This window comes from Tyto alba, unplaced genomic scaffold (assembly GCF_018691265.1).
Source record: "Tyto alba isolate M040663 unplaced genomic scaffold, T.alba_DEE_v4.0 Super-Scaffold_3, whole genome shotgun sequence".
In the NCBI taxonomy this organism is placed as follows: Eukaryota; Metazoa; Chordata; class Aves; order Strigiformes; family Tytonidae; genus Tyto; species Tyto alba.
The window spans coordinates 14063156-14082915 of record NW_024881304.1 but is presented as its reverse complement, the minus strand read 5'-3'; the positions used below and the strand labels follow the sequence as shown (position 1 = coordinate 14082915).

Sequence of the window (19760 nt, the reverse complement as noted above, 5' to 3'; positions counted from 1 at the left end):
GATGAATACACTGGACCTTAGCTTATATTGCTTAAAACTGGATTATTTCCCCCCTGCCATCCCCGGTGGGTCCATGACATGTTACCTTTCCCTTATTTCTCTCCTTTTGATTGGATGTGGAAGATTGCAGAAGTGGTTTTCTCCTCTTGTTATTTAATAAATATCCTTTGGGTTTTTTGAAGTGGTTTGGGTTTTTTCATTGTTTTCACCAGCTTAGTGAAAGCTGCTTTCTCCACTGTTTTAGCTGGAGGACAAGGCTGAAGATCAAAGTGGCATGTCATCCATGGTCGGAAGAGAGAGGACAGTTAGTTATGATTTGTGAGCTGAATGGTAAATGATGGGGATTTTTTTATTTCTAAAGCTAAATTTTGGAAACTAGCAATATCCCCTATCATCAAGGGTGTTCTCAACTATGTGCCTAACTTACATGTATTAGTTTTTCCAGTGATGTCAACAAAGTCAATGGGCCTGACTTTGTTATTACCTGTGCCTTCTTGCAGTCACTGCCCTGGTATAAATGCTATCATTTGAATGTTAGCAAGCAGCTGTAAACCTCTATTCCTTATTGCTCCCTTGTAACACTGTGCTATGATGCAGCTCAGCATGCAGATTTTTGAGTAAGGAGAGGCAATAGCTTTCAACATAAACAAGTCCGCTGGGTCACATTAACCTCCTTCAGTCTCTGTGTTAAATAATTAAAATAAACTAGGTAGTGTTTAACTATACATATTTAGAGGCTTACTGGAGGAGCTTATTAGTTCAATAACGTAACACAGTGTCTTAAACCTTTCTGAGCTCCAGGATCCCTTATTAAATATTTAGTGCATATTGCTGAAAAAGTCAAGATTTGCTTTATTTTTTAGAGGCAATTGCTATTCTCAAAATTCTTTTAGCCTTCATAATACTGGCCATCTATAAATAGTCTTTTCTCAAGTTGTCATTTCTTGCCACCAAGGAGTAGATTTCATTTGTACCGATCTTAATAGTAGCGCAAGAATTAATACTTGTGGAAGGCTCTGCAATGCATCGTTGTTGTATTCTATAGAAGCACCTAAAATACCTTTTTAAGCAATTCATTTGACAGCAGCTCCTTCAGATAGAAAGAAGATGTGTATCAGCTGCTGCCTGTTTTTTTGAGACATCAATATTTCTCCTCTTCTGTTTCCAAAACTGTCAAAATGAAATTAGTTAATTGGCAAGTACTTTTGTGTAGTTGCTGTGGGATAGTAATTATTGGTGACAAGAGCTGCTGGATGTGCACTAATACAGTACAGCAAAACCTAAAATGTGAAAATATCTGGCATTATCCTGCGCTACTATTATGACTAGTGATTTTGCCATAGTCTGACTTGCTATAGATTCAAAACTTCAAGTTCAAGGTCTTCTTACCAGGAGAGAGAAGATTTAGCTTTGTACACAGCAGAGTTTTATAAGACTTGCCATATAGCTGAGCAAAGGCAGCTTAGTGGATTAAAATAGCATCAGTGATATCTCTTGTCTCTAGGGTAATGAGTTATGAGCAAAGCAAAGACCGCCAGGAAGGGATTTTGTTTCTGTGGAGTCTCTATCAGATGATAATGTATAGTAAACAAATAACAAATTGTTTCACTGAGCCCATTCTCATTTTGCCTAATTGCCTTTCTTGCTTCAGTACTGGTGTAGATAAGACATAAGCCACGTTGTGTTTACTTTTACACCCAAGGACTGATTGCTTACTAAAAGAAGCTAGACTACATGTTTTCTCTCTACTTGTAGCTGGAAACTGGTCGCTCCTTGCTACAGGCTCTTATTTAAAGATTTTAATTCAGCACTTTCCATTTTGTTTCATGGTCTGATGTGGCAGCTGAGAGAGAGTCCCTGTTCAGCTTCAGTAAAAGCATCAACTTTGTAGTGTGAAAGTATCTGGGCAAGCCATTTACAGAATCCTGCAAACAAAGATGTTTTCCACTTCTAACAGTAAGCCTCCATAAATTATCTGCGTGCCTTGAAACATAAACTATCTAATAATCCACCTCTATCCAAATGCCTAAAATTACTTAAAAGCTGACAAAGGATAATGTGTTGGACTTGGAAGCATGTTGAATCTCTAATACAGGATCTATTCATCCCAGTAATTGCCATCCACCTCTCGTCTGAAACTTACCCGTTCTTTAAGCAGTGAATCATGATCAGTCATAACACTTTTCTTGCTAATATTAGGAAGGATGTGTGAGAAATTCTTTTAAAGAAGGTAGTCCCAATTTTGACAAGATATATATGCTTTTTCACTGTAGTATTTTCAGGGTTTATGGGGGATCTAGATTAACAGACTTTTCCTCTTCTCTATTGGAATTTTACTGAAATTTGATGGACATGTAAAAAGTTAATTTAAAGGGAAAAAAATCCCTCTGGTTTAACCTAGCAGGAACATTAAAAGAAATAGAAATCTATTCTCTCTTACTCAATTTCAGTGTTTTTTTAATAATGATATATTACCAAAGTTCCTGAGAAAATGTCAGTTATTATAAATAAATAAAAAAAAGGAAAACCGAGTTATGATTTTCAGAAGACTGCACCTTTTAATTTCAGAATGCAAAATGCATTCCTGCAGGAGATAAATGATACCATTTTTTCTAGTCCATTGAAAGTAGCTGTCAAGTTTGTTGCCAAATAACATGTCTGATTTCATGTCTAATAGTTAGCAAAATTTAATGAGTACAAGCTGAAAAATGAAATAGTTCTCAGTAGGAGGGTAGCTGAGTTCTTCTTTCGACACACCCTGTTGTTCATTTGATTGTAAAAGATACCTATGGGTGGCCATTCAGTGTTCTCAAAGCATTGCCTGTGTTAAAGAATGAATGTGAAGCCAGGGCACCTTGGAAATTAAACCACTCCAGCCCACAGTCTGAATAGAGTTCACAAGGGGGGAAAAAGGGCAGCCTTTGTAGCTAACAAGAGGGCGTTGGTGGTCTGAGATCTTTCCTTTTGATATTAATGTACTTTATATTTAAGGTACTTGTACCTAAATCTCAGGAAGGGAATGAAATTTATACTAAATACAGTGATTCAGTCCTTCAGGTGCCTAACTGTTGCAGTCAGTTTGAAAGCCATACTTGAAAACTTCTCCAAGTTTTTCTGCGGGGAATCATCTGCCAGCTGGGATCATCAAAACACAGTGTCCTGTGGTCTGAGTGGGCTCTGTGGAGAGGCAGCAGAGAAGTCCTTGTGAGAACTATCACACTTTTCTTCGAGTGCCTCATTCACAACCGATGCAGAACACATGGCTCAGGGAGTCTCTTGTGGACGTTATCTTTCTTGGAGTTGTCATAGTACTTGGGGGAATTGCATTTGCCTGCATCACTGTGATGGTTCAGTTGTTCAGCTCTTGTTGCTAGGATGTGTTAGAGTTAAAACAGTGTCTGAGGAAAGGTGATGCTGAGATGTGTCATTTAGCTACCCCGTGTGGAACTGTAAGTGTTAGGAATGGAGGTATATTCTGGTGCTTCCCTACTTTTTTTAGTGAACTTGCATGGCAAATTTACTTCAGTAAAAGTAGGATATTCTAAGTGAAGTGTCAGATGTTTTTAAAGGACCTATCTGAAGGTCTAAGTCTCTGGTGCTGAGCCTTGTAAACTAACACTTTGTGTAAATTGGAGTTAGGGATACATGACCATATCAAATTCTGAATGTGTTGACTGTCAGTTCATTGCTCTAGCTTGCTATGTAGTTTTGAGTTGTTGTGGTTAAAGATAGATCATTATTTTTCAGCTTCTTGGAGCACAGGATGCTTGGGACTTGATAGTGTAAAACCTGCTTTCTTGTTTATAAGTGAACTCTTTTGGGGTCATGTTGTTGAAGACAGATACCTTTTCAGCTAAGGCCACCTCCAAAGTGTACATATTTATGATAACCTCAGGCCATCTACCGTCAATTTCAGAATGAATAAAAAAATTCGTCCTAGGTGCATCCTTCCTTATCACAGCCAGTGATTCACAGCAGAATGTATCTTTTGCTGTATTTTATTGTTTTAAACCCAATAACTATTTTATACTCATTCTCGAACCTTTTAAATCTTCCTCTTCTTTTGCTTCTTCCTTAACATTTGCTCAAAAATAAAAGGAAATTTTGCCTTCTGTACTGCCATTTTTACATTCTCAGAAGAAACTTGTTGGACACCTCAATTAAAAATTTTTCTTATTTCATATGTACTACACGAGTAAAAGGTAAATGACTTGTTTAGAAGTGTTTAAACAGGAAACTTACAGGCAATAAATCATATATAAAGTGACAGAAGGACTTTTGAAAAGCCATTTGTCAGCATTTTTATGCTGAATACTGCCATGCCTGTTGTCTAACAATAACATTTTGTAATATTTTTAAAGCAAAACTCAGATTTTTATTAATGCAGAAATGTAGGTATTTTCATATTACAAAATTCAGCCTATTTCATTAAAGAAGTTATGTCATGGCAGTCTAGGTGTGTGAATTTGCCAAGGTAGAATTGACTAGCCATGACTGTCAGTGTGCTGACAATTGAGTTCTCTTCACAGAAGTGGTAATGCAGAAACAAATATGGTAATTGTATTGCTTAATCTCAGATGGTCAGGTTTGCATGTTCCAAAGGTGTATAGTCAATATAAAGAAAGTACCATCATTTCTTATGCTCAAAAGAGACACTTGTAAATAATTACAAGATGCTATCACATGAGAACAGGAAGCCTCAATGGATTAAGAATGAGATACAGAGCCTTCCACCTCAAGGTCACTGTTTCTAATCCAGATCTACTTGGTAGTGTTTGGAAGTGCCATCAGAGGGGTAGTTAGTGTGAAATCAGTTGGAGATCTCAGGGTTGTTAGTAAGTACATATCCATATAAAAAAAAATGCTGTGGTTGTGGTTTTCTTTCTGGCTGTGTCTCTACCTAGATAGGAGACAGAATTTCTGCTGTTTTCTTGTATTGAACTAACTGGGTAAGGTTAATGTGGTTCTGGCCAGTTCCACTGCTGCTGAGATCAACCTGCTGGGCAGCAATGATGCTGTCAGACACGAGTCCTCTGCTGTGGGCCTGGAGGGATGTCAGCAGAGGAGGCAGTAGAGTAGTTCATATTTTAAGGGGAGGCTAGTCGAAGAACAATGTGAGGGAGGCACTCCAACCACACATGGAGTCCTAGAAGGCTCTGAAAATAACTGCAGTTGAACAGGCGTGAGTAGAAGAGATGTCTTTTTCCATGGCCTTGTCAGCCAATGCGCAAGTATGTTGTATAGACTATGAAGGACTTCACAACTCATTAATGACAGTGGAACTAATGCAGTTGTGACTAACTTCTGCTGTTGTGATTCACTACAGATTAGACTGACCTTTTCTTGTGTTCCCAGGAACTTGAAGCAAGGGGTCTTGCCGAAGAATCTGTCTTTATGAAACTTGCTGCGCTGTAGAAAGCTATCGCAAGCAATGCCTGTTGGTCCTTCCCATTGTGTCTCTAGTGGGACACAGAGTTAAAGGAAGTACCAGAAATACACTATATATAATCTGACGATGTCCACAGACTTTCAAAGTTAGATACCATTCTAACAACTTATGCATTGCCTTGCTGTCAAGATCTTTTAAGATGAAGAAAAGCCAACCACATGAGCAGAAACTGTTTTCTAAAGAGTTAAAGTCAACAGAGTTTTTAAAGATAAGAAAAATAAGCAGTGTAACTGTTGATTTGACTTTTTTTTTGGAGAATATGATCAGAAGAAACATTTTAAAAGTTTTCCCTTTGTAATGTGCACACTGCAAGAGAAGAAACCCAACCGTTTTAATTAGAGTACCATCTTTGAGGAAAGATAGTGGAATTAATGACAACTGTACCAGGTCACCTTTAATCTTACTCAGACAGGGGACATGGTGGAGCATTGCTGTTAAAGTCAATGGCTCTTGGGGGAGTCTAACCAGCATTGTGTAAGTTAATGGTGTGCCCTCTCCTGACACCTATGGCTGCTCCATTATCCTTGAAAGCAGCCGTCAAATTTGCACAGCTTTAACAGGAACATCTGCTTCTCTCCCCTGGTTGTTTTCTCCACATCTGCAGTGGTTGTGACAGGGCATGTGCTCTTCTTCATTCACCCTTGTTGCTCTGACCTTTCCTGTGGTTCATTTTTTATGCTCTGCCTCCTTAATGACTATTCTAATTCATCTCTGCGTTTGCTGATAGTCTCATTAGGGCCAAGGGAAAACTCATCAGGTGAGGAAGCCTGTTGTTTTCTGGTAAGAATAAAAGTTTGTCAAATCTGACAAGCTAGCTGCGATATTTTAGAAAGACAATCTCACTACACTGTTTCTGCAAGTTGCCCAGTTTTGACAAGTGTTCCTGCTAAAAAGGGCAGTGCCTCTCTTCTGCAGTGAATGAAGTTTGTTCATCTTTTCTGGCTGACATGGGAGTTTTTTTGGCCAAGATCTAGGAAGAAATTCAAGTGTCTTCCTGCTATTTAAACATCTCATTTCCATTGATTTCAGTAGATTTCATTGCCAACATGAGAACTGGACATCTAAGAGCCCTTGGGAATTTGAGACTTCCCATTCAATTCTACCTCCTTTGAGCCTCCAATCCAAATGTGTTGCCAAGTGTCCTGGGACCGAGCCAGTGACTATCCTGCTACATACAGGTGTAGGAAAGCAGTATTTCATCTGCTATATCACAAAATAAATGCACTCAGTTATCAGGGAGCAAATTTCCATCTCATGGTAGAAACCCTCCTTCCAAATACAATAATTTGCAAGAGTCAAGAGCCGCCTTAGTCCTTTGACGGTGAGGCTTGAATATCATTCGAGGAATAAGCTGTCAGACTGTCTCCCAGAGTTGTAGTCTCTTTCTGTCAAAGCTAAGACATGGTGTGGAGAGAGGCTTTTGATGTTATTCTCCAGTTTGTTCTTGCTGTACAGGATACAGTAGCTTCTGTACCATTTTAAAGTTATATATTAATTTTTCACTTTAAGCTGAATGGCTTAATTAAAATGGAAAATCTATCTAGCTGTTGTCAAGGCCTGTCCATTTCAACAAGAATGGAAGAAGGGTTGAGCTCTTGGGTACTTGGAAGGGTGTCTGTGGAACAGGAAAAGAATGTTTTAGCCTTTAGTCCTTCCGTTTCTGAGAAGGGTCTGTTAACACTCCATTTTGACTGATCCATATAGCTTTTTCATAGCAACTCACATTGTAAGCCTGGGTGAGGTATCTTTGTTGTTGCTAGCTGCCAAATGAAAAGAGCTGTATTTGGGTAGAACAAGTAGTATATTGACTGCAAAAAGACCTTTTACTTTGTAAGATCATAGGGTTAATAACATAAATAACATGGAGGAAATAAGGTGAAAGGTCAGCATAGGATGTGTGTTGTGGTAGCACCAATTTTTGCATGCACCTAGTTATTGAGCACAGATCTCCAGATTTAGCTCTCCAAACTGCACCTCTCTGGGATTTTCTTGGGTTATAGCCTGCAACTGAAATGTCAGAATTTTAGATTTGTGCCTTTATTCTTAAGTAAAGAAGATTAAAAAGTGAAAGTTGAGAGGCTTAAGAGATCTGCAGAACCTTGAAAATAAAGAGAAGTATTAATGGTGAAGCTTTGAAAAAGGGTCATCAGCATGAAATAGGGAATGTACAGACCCTCAGAACTTCTGAATTCTGACCTTCTTTTAATTATTGTTTTATTGTTAGCAGTATAAGTCAGGATCATGAGTTATAATGTGGGCCTATGGGAAATTCTTATCAGGTTCTGATTCTCATTTTATTTGATTGTGACTATATTTGATTGTTGTCTCTTTCACTGTTACAGAGTAGCATAAAATGGTGGGCACTCTGCAGGGTTTTTTTTTTTTCCATATAAGGAAAAAACACATCATTCAATAATACTGACTAAAAAAAGTTTGTTGGCATTCTGGAAACCTCACTTATGCTTTGCACTTATGGAGGTAATAGTTAAAATAGCTTAAGTTCGATTAGCTTTTCAACCAGGTTGGATACATTCTGCACATGCTGAAACCATTTAAAAGTCCTCATGCCACTCAGAATTAAAAATGCATTTGTGCAATTTAGTTTTATTGCTTAACTGGCAGCTGGATCTTATACTTGGACTGCTGTGGTGCTTTCCTTGTCTGTTCCATCAGAATAAACCCAAGATAACCATTACAGGTATATAAAGCCTGATATAAAATGAGGCAAACTATGAAAATAATTAATCAGTGTTGATCAAGACAGAGGGGCTTTTCCAGGGATTAAAGACCAGCTGAGGAGCTGATGGCCTGGTGCCCAGTGCATTAACTGATCTGATTGCTTGTAACGTTCCTCGAAATTCCATTTGCCTGGTTTGTCTATCGCATGAAAATTTCATCTCACTTCAGCAATGAAATGTATCATTCCAATTTGCAGTCTTATCCACTGGTTCTGGTTTTTTGCAAAAGACAATTCTTCTAGTAGCATCAAATACTGCTGCATGATTTTAATAAACACAGATCAATTAATGGAAAGAGAGACTCACTGCTAAAGTTAGCCTTTTAAATTAAGACTATCAAACAGGACAACCAGGAAAAAAAAAAATCATAAGCCATACCATTTAATGACAACAGTTATATCTGGATCTTTCTTAAGCAGATTCTCAGGATTAATTAATGAATAATGATTCATTTGCTTACCTCTAAGTGCCAAATTCAGGCTCAGTTTTCTTACTTTACAGTCCCATAAAAGTAATTTCATTTAAGGAAGGAAATGCACCTTTGCATTTAAAAACTAAGAACTAGAAAAACAGAAAGTTTTTGTGCCTTGTAAATTTGAGCTGTTTTGAGTACTGAAATGGAACAGAGTACAAGTTTCCTTGGTTGCCTTCCTCAGTTTTACCCATTATATTTGGACATGAGAATAAAGATTCAATTTTCACTTGAAATTAAGAAAATGCTTCTTTCTCAAACACCTACTTTTCTTTCTGGCAACAGCTATTTTCTTAATCTGCAGAGCCTAATGACTTAGATGACAATTGATGTTTCATATTCTCTAAACAAATATCATCCTTCTCTGATGAATGACCTTGAACTGGGTTAAAAATACCTCTTGTATTTAGTAGACTACAAAATATTTTTTTTTTTTTTTTTTTAAACACAGCTAGGCCCCAAATGGTCATTTGATATTTTGGTGAGGAAGGAATGCTCAGAAGGGCACAAAGCCTAATTTATTTTGTTGCATAGGTGTCAGAATTTATTTTGTTGCATACATGAGGCAGACTTAAGAATTTTTCTTTCTTAAACTTTATGAGAATATTAAAGGAACTTCTGGCATGCCGTATATGTGAAGTGATAAGTTTTACAAGCCCCATAGTGAGTTTGGGTGTGGTGAGCAGTTGCAAATGGCAGCATGCCCCTGGGGACAGCCAGGTCCCCTGAGCCTGCTGTGGCTGCACTGATGGCATCTCCGTCAGGATGGCTCCTGCCATTGAAGAGCTAGTTATGGATGTGCAGGGGGATAGTCCTTCCCAGTCTGTGGCCCCAGGTATGTTACTTTTGCTTTCCTATGGCAAGAGTGACCCTGTTTTTAGAGGCCGTCAGCCCTCGCAATTGGGGCAGGAAATTTAATTTTTCTTACAAACTGGTGAATAACCATCAGCCTCACCTATGCGGATGTGTGTGTACCTAGTTTCTTCAGGCAAGCAGAAATCTCTCTAGGGAACTAGTTTCATTCTTTTTCCCTTTGTCTCATAACAAATTGGTGAAGGAAGGAACAAATGAGAAAAGAGTGGTCTGCATGTAATAGCGAGAGTGCATGTTAACGGGACATGTGGGAAATACTTCTATATTACAGACCATAATGTTGCTCATTTGCTACAGGTTATGATGGAAAACCAAATCTTTCCCTTGTATTTTCTTCTCTGCCTCACTTAAAATAGCCACGCTGTAGAAAGTTTCCTGCAGGAAATGATTAGCGCCACTTTACTCTGAGGTACTTTATGAAGCTTTATGCTCTTAGATTTCACTTATACAAGTGATATGTGTGCTTAAACCAGGACGAATATTACTGCCTGGCTGAAAGGCAGTCCTTATTGATTAACGTCAGCGTAGCACCCTGGCAGGTAGAGAGGCTCATGTTTTAATTTGTTTTTGCTTCCAGGTCACTCTTCATCCACCTTTCTTTTCATTTGCAGCAACTTTTCCCTCCTCCCTCCCTCACTTACAGCACCTACTCTGGTCTTGGCTGTTTTGATTTATCGACCACTCAGATTTAATCCTTTGTTCCTTGGAGAAGTCTCAGTGCTTGTGTCTGATCTAAGGTCACCTATGCTACTTATTCCAGGGGACTTTAATCTCCATATGGATGTGACCTCTGGCACTTGCCAAAGAATTCACTGTGTTACATGATTCTCTCCAGCTGTGTCAGCATGTTCCTCTACCTGCACTGAAAGGTTATGTTTTTGATTTCATTAACTTTTTGGGTCTCATTATCAGGGTTTGAGGTCACTCACCTTTTTTTTCAAATACACATCTAGATCTACTGTACCCCTAGGGTTCCTCTCAAATTGGTTGCTCCTTTTGAGAGGTGTTGTTGTCCTTGGGTGTCACTTCTTGTCCAAAACAAGTTAAAGGGTTCAGTGCTGATTCCCTGGATATCCAGTTAAAAAGCTGATTGTGATTTTGCATATGTCATATAACTGGCTTCCACGACTTATGAAGCACAGGTGTCTTGATTGGAACAAAGGCTGTAACTTTATCAACTGTGAGAAACTCTCTGGTTTGAAACCTGCACATTGTTCGAGCATCAACCTCAATTCCTTCATCTGAGAGATCATTGTATCTTTGCTTACTTGTTTAGTTACAGACGTTAATTCTAGTAATTACAATACTGCTACGTGTTAGAGGAATGTGAGAGTAATGGAGAGCAAACAGGATTCTTTGATCCCTTTTTTTTTTTTTTTTTTGATGTATGTGCTACATCTTACTTTGCCTGTTACCATGGACAGGTGATTATGCGAAGATATTTCTTGTCTATTTATCCATAGAGCAGTTGAACTGGTCTTTTGTGGCAGTTTTGGACTATCTCTGAACAGTCCCTTACTGCCAGCAAGTGAAAAGGTAAAACTTTAGAAGTGAAACTGGACCGAATTGTATATGCAGAGACAATTTATGAGAATGTGTATATATATAAATATTGTATATGCTTGTGGAAGGAGAGCATCTAAGTCAGGATCTTGTGACCTTAATGTGAAATTATTATGAAAAAATACAGTGGCTGATGGAATGGTAGTAGAGAAAAATTCTACTGAAATTCTCAGCCTAGAAGATGGTGTGTTAATTTTATCTTCCAAATGACTTCTAGCTTCCTCTCTTAAGAAGAGCTGTCATATTTAGAAACACCCCTTCTCCCCTTTCCCGCCAAAAAACACCCCATGAGCTGGAGAGGCTCTTGTAAATATGCTTGGTAAAAAAAATGTGAAAAATAGAAAATGTTATTTCCTTTAATATATGTGTTTTCCTGAGAATATTTGCCTCTTGGTGTGTGCTTCTGTGTGTTCATATACTTGTAAGCAAAAGCCAGCATGAACTGAAGGCAGAACAGATGATGAACTGGCACCAATCTTTTTAGAGTGCTTTTCTCTTCCAAACAGCATCAGTGCTGACTTCTAAACTCACTTGTTTCTCTTACTGTTGTCTGCAATATTAGGTTCCACAGCCATTCATCTTCCTATTGACAGACATCCTCTTACCCTTTAAATAAATGATGCAGCTGATTTTGTGCAGACCAAGCTTGCTGGTTTTGAGGCTTACTCAAGATGTGATGAGCTGGGGTTAGATTGTCCTACTGTCTAGATGCACTGTTCTCCACAGCACTGGTTGCATTCTTTGTCGAAGAGGGGAGCTTATGAAACAGATAAAATCTCCATTTAAATGTGTATTTTCCATATGTTTCTTAGCTAAGAAATCAGAAAAAGAGGAAGTTATTCAGGATTTCTGATAAAGACAGGCTGCCTGGCTGTATACTGCACTGAAAGATTACTTCTTGGGAGTGATTAGAATTAGTCACAGAGGTGAAATGGATGTGGACAGAATTGGCTAGCAACCTTCTGAAAGCCTGCCTCTTGCTTTGATATTTTCCTTGTAGTTTTGAAGTACATCACTATGATGTTTGATATTTTATTAACAATAATTGTATTTCCCTCTTTTAATTTGAGGATTTCAAAGAGTTTTAGAAGCATTAATTGCATATTTGCCCCCTGACTTCTATGAAGAAAGTGAAAATAAGGTCTTGTCAAATATGTTAGTTGAAAAAAGTATTAAACTGAGAATAAACATTTCGGTGATGATTATGCAGTCATTTCTATTCACAACACTTGTGCTGGCTTGTAATGTGCAAACCTAATAACTTCCTAGTTTGTACTTTCTTGTTCTTCAGAGGTGATGACTGCCTTCTCTGAAAACTGTGAAGGTTGCCCAGCAGCTCTACACAGTATCATTTTCTGGAATGGAAAGCCCACAGATAACAAAGAAATGGCCACAGAGCCTTTGCGTGGCTAGTCTATGAGGTCATTAAGAGGCATTCTGGACTTTGCCACCTGAGAGCTGTTGTTATTTGTATCTCATTATGGAAGGCAGCAAAATTCATATCAGGGACTGTCCTGGAGGTTGCTTCCATTAGCGAGCCCTATCGCATTATGTCTGTGCCCTGTAAGGAGAGATAGGGAAAGTGTCCTTAGTGAACTTGAATAGCATTGGTGCTTCTAGGGAAGCTAAACTGTAAAGAAATTGGGATATGGAGAGCAATAAATGTGCCAAACCCCTGATCAGAGTTAACCCAGGGCTCCACAGTTTTCAAGATTCATCCTCTGTCCTCCACAGTGCCTGACTGGCAGACCTTCCCTCTTCGGTATGCAGAAGGTGTTCTATGACAGGAACCTTTCTCTGGTACTGTTGCTGATAAAATGTATCTCTCCTTGGAGAGTTTTCTTATTTAAATGTGAAGATGTAACTGAATTTCAACTGCAAATATTGACAGCCCTTAAGTTGCAGATCTGAATAGGTTTACAGGTGAAGAGCTATGAATTTATGGGCTTTTTATAAGTGAGCCCAAAGGGGCTTTGCTCTCCACAGCCTGGCTTTCTCCCTATCTCTCTTTGCAGTTCTCCCTGAAATGGCTTTCCTGATGTGGCTGGTGTAGAATTCACTTACTGTGATCTTCACACTTTAAAAATTCTTCAGTCCCTGCTCCTCTAAAGCCTTGGCTTCATGAGAATCCATTGAGTATAAAATATTTTATGGCTGTTCTTGAGTTTTTCTGTCATTATGCTCTCAGCTTGTACTTTAAACCTGAGATGAAGGTTTATCTAATGCATGATGGAGATTAAAATGTGCAGGAGAGTATTCTTATATTTTTGCTTTTTGCTGCCTTTGGGCACCTGAATGCAGATACAACAGGTTTCAGTAGATCTGGGCAGAGGATAGACTGAGTTTATAGTTAGTTTTTAGGATATTCTGTGAGGTTTTTTTAAATGCAAAAGCCATTCTGCAAACTGAGTGCTTGTCCTCTAGATGGCTGAACACTGACAAAAACTGGACAGAAAGCTAGCATGGTAACATTTAGCATTTGTTCAGCATCTGTTCACAGATGTGCCTGAATATTAAGAAGTAATGTGTATGGTGTTCAACAGAATAAAAACTGTTAAGATGTGCGTGAACAAGCAGGAGGAAATATAGACGTGAACTCGTAGGAGGGGAAAGACTGTTACAAGGGCAATCCAATTAATGCAAATGATGCATGCAGATGTCTTTGGCTTTTTAGTACCTTTCACTGCTATACTCCTTAAGAGCTGCACACTAGGGACAAGGGAGGAGAGCACTGTCTGCTTTTGCATGGCAGCAGTACTTTCAACCCTTAGCATCCTACCCCTGCCAGCAGATGAAGAGGGGACACCTGCTCTTAACTGCTTGTGTAGCTGCAAAGCATGAATAAGTGTACAGTAAAACAGCTTCTAAACCAAGGGATGCACTCATGAAGTAACTTAATTTTGCCTTCTGCAAACATCTGCGTGCCTGTTGACTCCTGGCACTTCAGGCGAGCACTGTCACTACTTTAAATTCGAACAAGATAATTGAAAGCGAGCACCAGGTTTTTTGGGCTGCATGCTCAGGGCCAACCTGTTTGATTTATTTTGGTATTGACCTAACAGGAGTGTTCACCTAAAGGAAGCAGGATTTGAGCTTGAAAATAGACATTCTTTCAGCTACATATTGATCATTGGAGCTGGATCTAGTCCATCCTTATGATGTACTTTCTGAAAAAATGGCTTCTACTCTTATCTTGGCATCTGATGTTTGGTGAGTAATGACTTTAATTAAAAAGACCTGGCCACTTGGTCTTTCAGATGAGATACATGGCAAACTCAAGTTTGCGGCCTGAGCAGTTCCAAATTTTTGCCTTTCCTTACCTCTCATAAAATCGCCTTTTCAAGAGGCATTCCAGACTGTGACCTTGCTCTCCTGAAGTCAATGAAAATTTTATTGTTGACACCAGTGAATGCAGGACCACCACTGTAAGCACTGTAGGAAACCAATGGAAATTTTCCCTGTTTACTCCAAAGAATTTTGTCTCAGGCTGTAGAGCTAATAAATTAATAAAGAAATAAATATAGTCTCTTAAATTAACAACCTCATTTTACTCTTTTCTATCAGAACCCTTGACCATCTACTTATTATCTGCAAACATTGTCATGTAAGGTGTTTTGTAGAACAATACTTTGGAATGAAGTGGCATGGCCAATTTAATTTCTCTATTTGTGTATTTATTTTCCATATTGATTTACAGAGAAGTCACTGTCTTACAAGCTGGTAGCTGTTTTCATATTTTTTCATGTTTATTATGATATAGGTATTAGGTAGTTGCCTGAAAATTCAGTCTGCCAATAAACTTATTACAGTAGATATGTAAGATACTTTTATGCTGTCTTCAACATTTTTCCAACTTTCTGTAAAATACCTTATGCATTTTTCTGCTGTAGCATATTTTGCTTAAAAATACAGTGTAGCTTTTTCCTCAGAAAAAAAAACAAAACAAAACATCTCTGTATATATAATTTCTTTTTACATGTTGAATGCACAAATAGAAGACTAAATTTCCTCTCCAGGATTGCATATACATAATTTCTTGTCCACTGAGGTGGTTGTGAATACAAATTTGGCAACAAAAGTCATGCAGCCCTTTAGCTGTGCTTGAAATACTTGCAAAACCAAAACACACACAGAAAAGGAATGTTGCCAAGCCAACCTTTTAAAAAGTTATATATATAATTTGAATATTATTTGAATACTCTCTTTTTTTTTTTTAAAAAAAAAAACTTCCTTAGAAGCCTAAATTATGTTGCTAACTCTTTTGAAGGTTAAGATTTTCCACTTAATCAACTCATAAAAATTTCTGCCCCCAAAATACAGTGATTTTAATCACTCAATAAGATTTCATCTATAAGGATGTAAGCCTGGCCATATTATATTAGATCGGGGTGCTCTCTATCTTAAAATTCTGTGTCTGGTATTAGTTAGTAACAGATACTGTTAAAAAATAAAATAAAAAAAAAACAAACAAAAAAACCAAACAAAAACAAACAAACAAACAAAACAAAACAGGGCAAACATGGAGTAAGTAGGAAACAGGACAATAGTCTGCGTTTGCCACTTGGAGGATTGCCTGTTTCTGAAGAGTGCTCTCCCTTTCACCTTTCTTTAGTCTGCTGTGCCTTTGATATTACCCACACCTACACCAATATCTCTACTATAGTCTCTTGAGCCTGTACTGCTTTGATGGTGAATATTTTTATTATTCTCAGTGTTGTCTCTCTGTCTAGCTCACTTAATAAAAAACTCACCCTGTTCTGTAGTGCTGTTAATTTACAAGGTGCTTTACAAACATAGATAAGAGCCATTCAAGGCTCTACTCTAAATAAGACAAGACAAATGCAAGATGAAGCACTTGAAGGCTCTTCAGGAAAGTGAGAACATGGAAATGACTTATGCAAAGAGGAGAGGAGTTTTGTGAAGTGGAGTTTCTGATAAAGGGTTTTAGGCAGAGCAGAGAGTGAGTTTGATAGTGGAGGAAAATAGGTGCAAGGAGCAGTGGAGTTAAGATGTGAAGGTAGGGGCAAGGAAAAGAGACGAAGGGAAAAATAAACTCAGAGAAATAGAATATTTATTACAGGATTCTTCAAAATGGTCTGTGAGGGAAGTTGAGAAATCCATATAGCTTGTGGGCAGTTTTTTGGTTTGGGGGTTGGTTGGCTTGTTTGGTTGGTTGGTTTTGTGTGTGTGTGTTTTTTTTTTTTTGTTGTTGTTGTTGCTGCTGCTGCTGCTTTTTTTGACAAAACTTAACTATCTATGACAACTTTTCAGCTTACCTTGTTCTTAGCCTACCTGCAATGATAGGCATAGCAAGCCGTGCTTGCATGTTGTTATGCTAGAAAGTTTCCCTACTATTTAAGATAAGTCTCCCTTGCATTAAGTATTATCCTGTCCATTGTGTCCATTTATGAAGGGAAAGAATTAAATATAAAATCTAATGCAAGACAGGAAGCCAAAGGAAGGAGGAGTGTGCTCTGTCTCTGCGTGTCTTCTTATCTAATCCATCTAATTGACTACTCCAATCTCCTTTTGTCCCTATGGCTTTGTAAGGGCCATGGAAGATAGCTTGAAAAATTGACTTGTTACAATGAACTAATCTTTAGTAGTAAGAACAGGATTAATTTGGGGAATGAGCCAGATCCTACAAGATACTTTGCCCCTTCTTCTTCCTGGGATTTAAACTGGCATTCAAGAGATTCAGTATCTTGTAGGACTGTATGAACTGGCTTTTTCTTTATGCACTGATGTTTTGGTTTGCTCTTCATCACTTACCTCTGCAATTATTAGGCCAGCACCAAGTCAAGCAAGGGACATGCGAAGTTGTGGCAGTGCATCGTTGCTGCAATAAGAACCGGATTGAAGAACGATCGCAAACAGTCAAGTGTTCCTGCTTCCCAGGGCAGGTGGCTGGTACGACAAGGGCTCAGCCCTCATGTGTGGAAGGTAAGCAGTCTCCTGCTCACTCATGGTTCATTAAGATTGTTTGAGAAGTTTAGTCTCCTTGATTGTTTGACTTCCCACTGCCTCAAAAGCATAATCCTTCTTTTTGTTAATTTTGGAAGCATCTCTGTTCATTGATGATAATGAGTCTGTGCATAAATCTGGGTGTAATTAATCCCCTTAATATATGTACTTGTCCATTTCATGTCTGTGCCAGTAAAACTTCTTAATTTTTTTACACAAGAATTCTCTTTTAAAACTAGTCTGAAAACAGCAAAAGCTGAGAAATTCAAACTTACGATATTAACCCTTCCAGCTGTCTTTTGACTTAGTAGCATGGCTAAAAATTCACTGGATAATAAATGCAGCCTTAAGACTGGGCATGTGGAGAGTGCCAAGACATGTGATTTTGAGAACTGTTCTCTAGATGAATATTTCACCATTTTATGTGTTTTTTTGCTGGACAGCAGTGCTATAATGATGCCCCATGTCTATTCGGTTTCATGTGTTGTAATCCCAAACACATTAGAGTTTGGAATGCAGAGCAAGCATACTGCTGCACAGGACACAGTGTCTGAGCTAGGACACCTACCTGATAAAGGAAAAATGTAGTGCAGTTGCCTTAGTTCAACACCTTCCTGGGTAGATGTTGAAATCCTCACAGAGTTCAGTGTTACCATCCTTATGCTTGTAGCAGTATAACTTGTTTGAAATTAAATTGATTATATACGCTACAGCTAAAATCCTACCTTGATTTTGATGTTGACCAGGCATTCTGAGGCTATATAAAACTTGCCTCTCTGAGGTTCACTCTGCATCTCACCCCCACCATTTTCCTCTCAGTTTTACCAGCAGTTCAGAAACTGGGGGTTACCCTTCTTCATTTTCCATAAGCAGTTTATTTCCTGGAGAGGCAGCTGCGCTTCTTAGCTTAGTAAACAGTTACTCCAAGACAATTTTATTTTTTTTGGAAAAATTTAAAAGTAACCAAATCCCTCATTTCATGAATTCATAAACAAAGACCCTTCTGTTTTCATTATTTTTTACACAAAATTGTAACCATTTCAAGTTAAATATAAAACAAAAGCTTAAAAATACAGTTTTCAATCTAATATTCAGAGATATTTAGTTTTAAACTCTAAATACATGTGATGTCAGATTTTTTTTTAACCTGTTATCTGTTTTGAGAGTCTCTTATTTAATAAATTAGATTTTTTTTTTTTTTTTTTTTTAGATGCTTGGTCTTTTCATGCCTTGTAATTAAGGAACACAATTAACTTTAACTGTGCAATTTGTTAGGTAGCTTTCTTGTCAAATCAGAAGTACCTTCTGTATTTTTAGGTGACACATCAAACAGCAGAAATACTTTTACACACATAGTAAAAGTCAGGTATTCTTTTAAACTCACATGAGGTTTGCAAAGGTGAAACTGTCATTCTATGATAGAAAGATATAAATGTACAATACCATAGAAGCTTAATTCAATCAATGCAAATAGTTGCTGAAAGAATTTAGTAGCTCTTTTTCAAGTATAGCTGAAGTTAAATATGACAAAATATTATGAATGTAAGATTTTGGTTTCTAAAGTGGAAGCCTTTGATTCCCCTTCACCCCTTAGGGTAATGCTTTAGCATGCTTCGCTTATTTTTGCAAGCATCTGGGACTACAGTCAGTGTTAGTCAGTTGCTGTAGCATGGAAACTATAACTATCTTTCCTTAGCCTCAGGATTAGATGTGTTTTCTCCCACTCTACATATATCCTTCAGTAGGCTTCTACACTGTGGAAACCAGGAACAGTTTGTGTCCTGAATTTGCATATTTCAGTCTGATATATTTCGTTTTCTTTTCCAGAACCTTTTTACTGAATGCAGAGCTGTTTAATTTGCCTATATTTTGCCTTGAGCTTGAAGGAAAGGACATGCCCAAAACACAGAGTTACTTTTCTAACAAAAAGAAAAGATTTTATAGAGCAATTGGCTTGTAGTAGTCTTTTGAAGTACTTTCTTTGAACTCCAGTCCTTGTTCAGTAGTAGTTACCATTTACATTAGAGTAGCAATTGTCTCTGTGTTGTTGATCATGCATGGCATGCACATGGTGGTTGGTACCTGTAGTTCCTACCTCAAATCATAGAATCATACAATATCTCAAGTTGTAAGGGACCCATAAGGGTCATCAAATCCAACTCCTTGCTCGTCGCAGGACTACCTAAAACTAAATCATATGACTAAGACTAAGAACATTGTCCAGATGATCCTTGAACTCTGACAGGCTTGGTGCTGTGACCACTTCTCTGGGGAGCCTGTTCCAGTGACTGACCACCCTCAAATTACTTACATGCTAAACTGTCTTTGGGCAAAATAAGAAAACCATGTCATTCATATTCATTGAGCATGTGTACAGAAAGTACCACCTACCTGTTGTGTCAGACTACACATTTTTTAGTCATACACAGAGAGAGGCTTTTACCTACTGGAGTTCTTGGTAAAAGCAGCTTAGTGCTTAGTAGTTTTTATAGCAGATGCGATTAAGTATGTTATATTTTGATTTAGAAAATACGTTCTGTTTGGATTTTAGCCTCTTTGCACACACTCAAAAGGAAAATAAGTCTGTTCAAGTCATTCTGGGAAAACAGTAGTAAATAGGATGGAATCAGTGTCTCATGTTGATGTTGCTTGTAAACTTTTCAGGGTTTGCCTGTTCCAGCTGTCTTGGGCAGCACCAAAA

General features: G+C 38.0%; 1 protein-coding gene across 1 annotated transcript in view; it reads left to right on the top strand.

Annotated features, from left to right (window-relative positions):
• The window catches only part of TAFA4 (TAFA chemokine like family member 4), an 83888-nt gene that overhangs the window by 51018 nt on the left and 13110 nt on the right, over positions 1-19760 (top strand). The window contains 1 exon segment of the mRNA XM_042799611.1: positions 16883-17038. Coding sequence (XP_042655545.1) covers positions 16883-17038 — 156 coding nt within the window.